This window comes from Chaetura pelagica, unplaced genomic scaffold, assembly GCF_000747805.2.
Source record: "Chaetura pelagica isolate M959 unplaced genomic scaffold, ChaPel_1.0 scaffold1347, whole genome shotgun sequence".
NCBI lineage: Eukaryota > Metazoa > Chordata > Aves > Apodiformes > Apodidae > Chaetura > Chaetura pelagica.
Window position 1 is genome coordinate 6,671 of NW_009953949.1, and position 2,267 is coordinate 8,937.

At 64.9% G+C, this 2,267-nt stretch overlaps 1 protein-coding gene across 1 annotated transcript in view; it reads left to right on the forward strand.

The window, feature by feature from the left end:
- The window catches only part of LOC104392413 (chromodomain-helicase-DNA-binding protein 3-like), a gene marked incomplete at both ends in the record, with an annotated part of 29,937 nt that overhangs the window by 6,385 nt on the left and 21,285 nt on the right, over positions 1 to 2,267 (forward strand). Inside the window, 2 exon segments of the mRNA XM_010001808.1 lie at positions 1,660 to 1,802; positions 2,177 to 2,267. The exon segment at positions 2,177 to 2,267 is cut by the window's right edge and continues 4 nt beyond it. Coding sequence (XP_010000110.1) covers positions 1,660 to 1,802; positions 2,177 to 2,267 — 234 coding nt within the window.

Genomic DNA, 2,267 nt, shown 5'->3' on the forward strand with positions numbered 1-2,267 from the left:
GACCCCCCCTCTAAATCGGGAGGGGGGGGAGAGGAGGGGTTGGGGACAGGGCTGGCACCTGTGGGGACACTCTGGGTGTGTCCTGGTCACCCGTGGCACCCATGGGTGAACTCCCCTCCCTCCCCCACTGGGGACGGTGTGTCGCTGTCCCCAAGTGACCCCGTGTCCCTTCAGGGTGTCCCTGTCCCCAAGCGACCCCTTGTCCTGTGTGTCCCTGTCCTCAAGTGACCTCATGTCCCTTCAGAGTGTCCCTGTCCCCAAGTGACCCCAGGTCCTGCCTATCCCTGTCCCCAGGTGACCCTGTATCCCTTCAGGGTCTCCCTGTCCCCAAGTGACCCCGTGTCCCCTCTGTGTGTCCCTGTCCCCAGGTGACCCTGTGTCCTGTGTGTCCCTGTCCTCAAGTGACCTCATGTCCTCTCTGTGTGTCCTTGTCCCCAAGTGACCCCATGTCCTGTATGTCCCTGTCCCCAAGTGACCCTGTGTCCCTTCAGGGTCTCCCTGTCCCCAAGTGACCCCATGTCCTGTCTGTCCCTGTCCCCAGGTGACCTTGTGCCCCTCTGTATGTCCCTGTCCTCAGATGACCCCGTGTCCTCTGTGTCCCTGTCCTCAAGTGACCCCACGTCCTTTGTGTCCCTGTCCCCAGATGACCCTATGTCCTGTCTGTCCCTGTCCCCAAGTGACCCTGTGTCCCTTCAGGGTCTCCCTGTCCTCAAGTGACCCCATGTCCTGTCTGTCCCTGTCCCCAGGTGACCCCGTGTCCTCTCTCTGTGTCCCTGTCCCTTCTGTGTGTCTCTGTCCCTAAGTGACCCCACGTCCCCTCTGTGTGTCCCTGTCCCCAGGTGACCCTATGTCCCCAGGTGCCCCCTACACTGCAGTGTCCCCAGTGTCAGTGCGTGAGCCCCAGGAGCCATCCCCCTGTCCCCCTGTCACCCACACCTTGGTGGCACCTGGCAACCTTCCCAAGGCCCTGGCTGTCCCTGTGTCCCTTGGGGTGATCAGTGTCCCCATGGTGCCCCTTGTTCCGGTGGTGCCTGCTGTCCCCACTGTCCCCACGGTGCCTGCTGTCCCCTTGTCCCTGCTGCTCCCATGGTCTTTGCTGTCCCCTTGTCCCCATGATCCCTGCTGTCCCCTTGTCCCCACTGTCCCCATGGTCCCTGCTGTCCTCTTGTCCCTGTGCTCCCTGCTGTCCCCTTGTCCCCACTGTCCCCTTGTCCCCACTGTCCCCATGCTCCCTGCTGTCCCCATGCTCCCTGCTGTCCCCTTGTCCCCATGATGCCCACTGACCCGACTGTCCCCATGGTCCTTGGTGTCCCCTTGTCCCCGTGCTCCCTGCTGTTCTCTTGTCTTCACTGTCCCCGTGCTCCCTGCTGTCCCCACTGTCCCCATGCTCCCTGCTGTCCCCACGGTCCCCGCTGTCCCTGGCTGTCCCCTCTGTCCCTGGCTGTCCCCATGCTCCCTGCTGTCCCCTTGTCCCCACGGTCCCTGCTGTCCCCTTGTCCCCACTATCCCTGCTGTCCCCATGCTCCCTGCTGTCCCCTTGTCCCCACGGTCCCTCCTGTCCCCACAGTCCCTGCTGTCCCCTTGTCCCCACTATCCCTGCTGTCCCCACGGTCCCTGCTGTCCGTGCTGTCCCCCTGTCCCCGGACGGGGGGTGACGAGGTGCCGCGCAGCGTGGACCGCAAGGGCCAGTATCACTACCTGGTGAAGTGGCGGGACCTGCCCTACGACCAGGCCACCTGGGAGGAGGACGAGATGCCCATCCCCGACTATGACCTGCACAAGATGGCCTACTGGAGGCACCGGTGGGGCTGGGGGCTCTGCTGGGGCCTGGGGGGGACATGGGGGGGTATGGGGCACCGGTGGGGCTGGGGGCTCTGCTGGGGCCTGGGGGGGGATATGGGGGGGCATGGGAGGACATAGGGACATGGGAGGGACATGGGGACACATGGGGGGACATGGGGACATGGCTACTGGAGGCACCAGTGGGGACTGGGGACATGGGGAGTAGGAGGCAGGTGGGGACATGAAGGGCCACAGGGACATGAGTGGGATGTGGGAGGGACCAGCCCCCCAATGTCCTCATGTCCGTGTGTCCCCTGTCCCCTCCCTGTCCCCCCCATGCCCCTCCTGTCCTGTCCCCCTGGTGTCCCCGCCTTGGTGTCCCCACTGTCCCCAGGGAGGTGTTCATGGGGGAGGACCCTGCCCAGCCCCGGCGCTACAAGAAGAAGAAGAAGGAGACCCCAGGGGAGGGACCCCCCCCCTCCCCC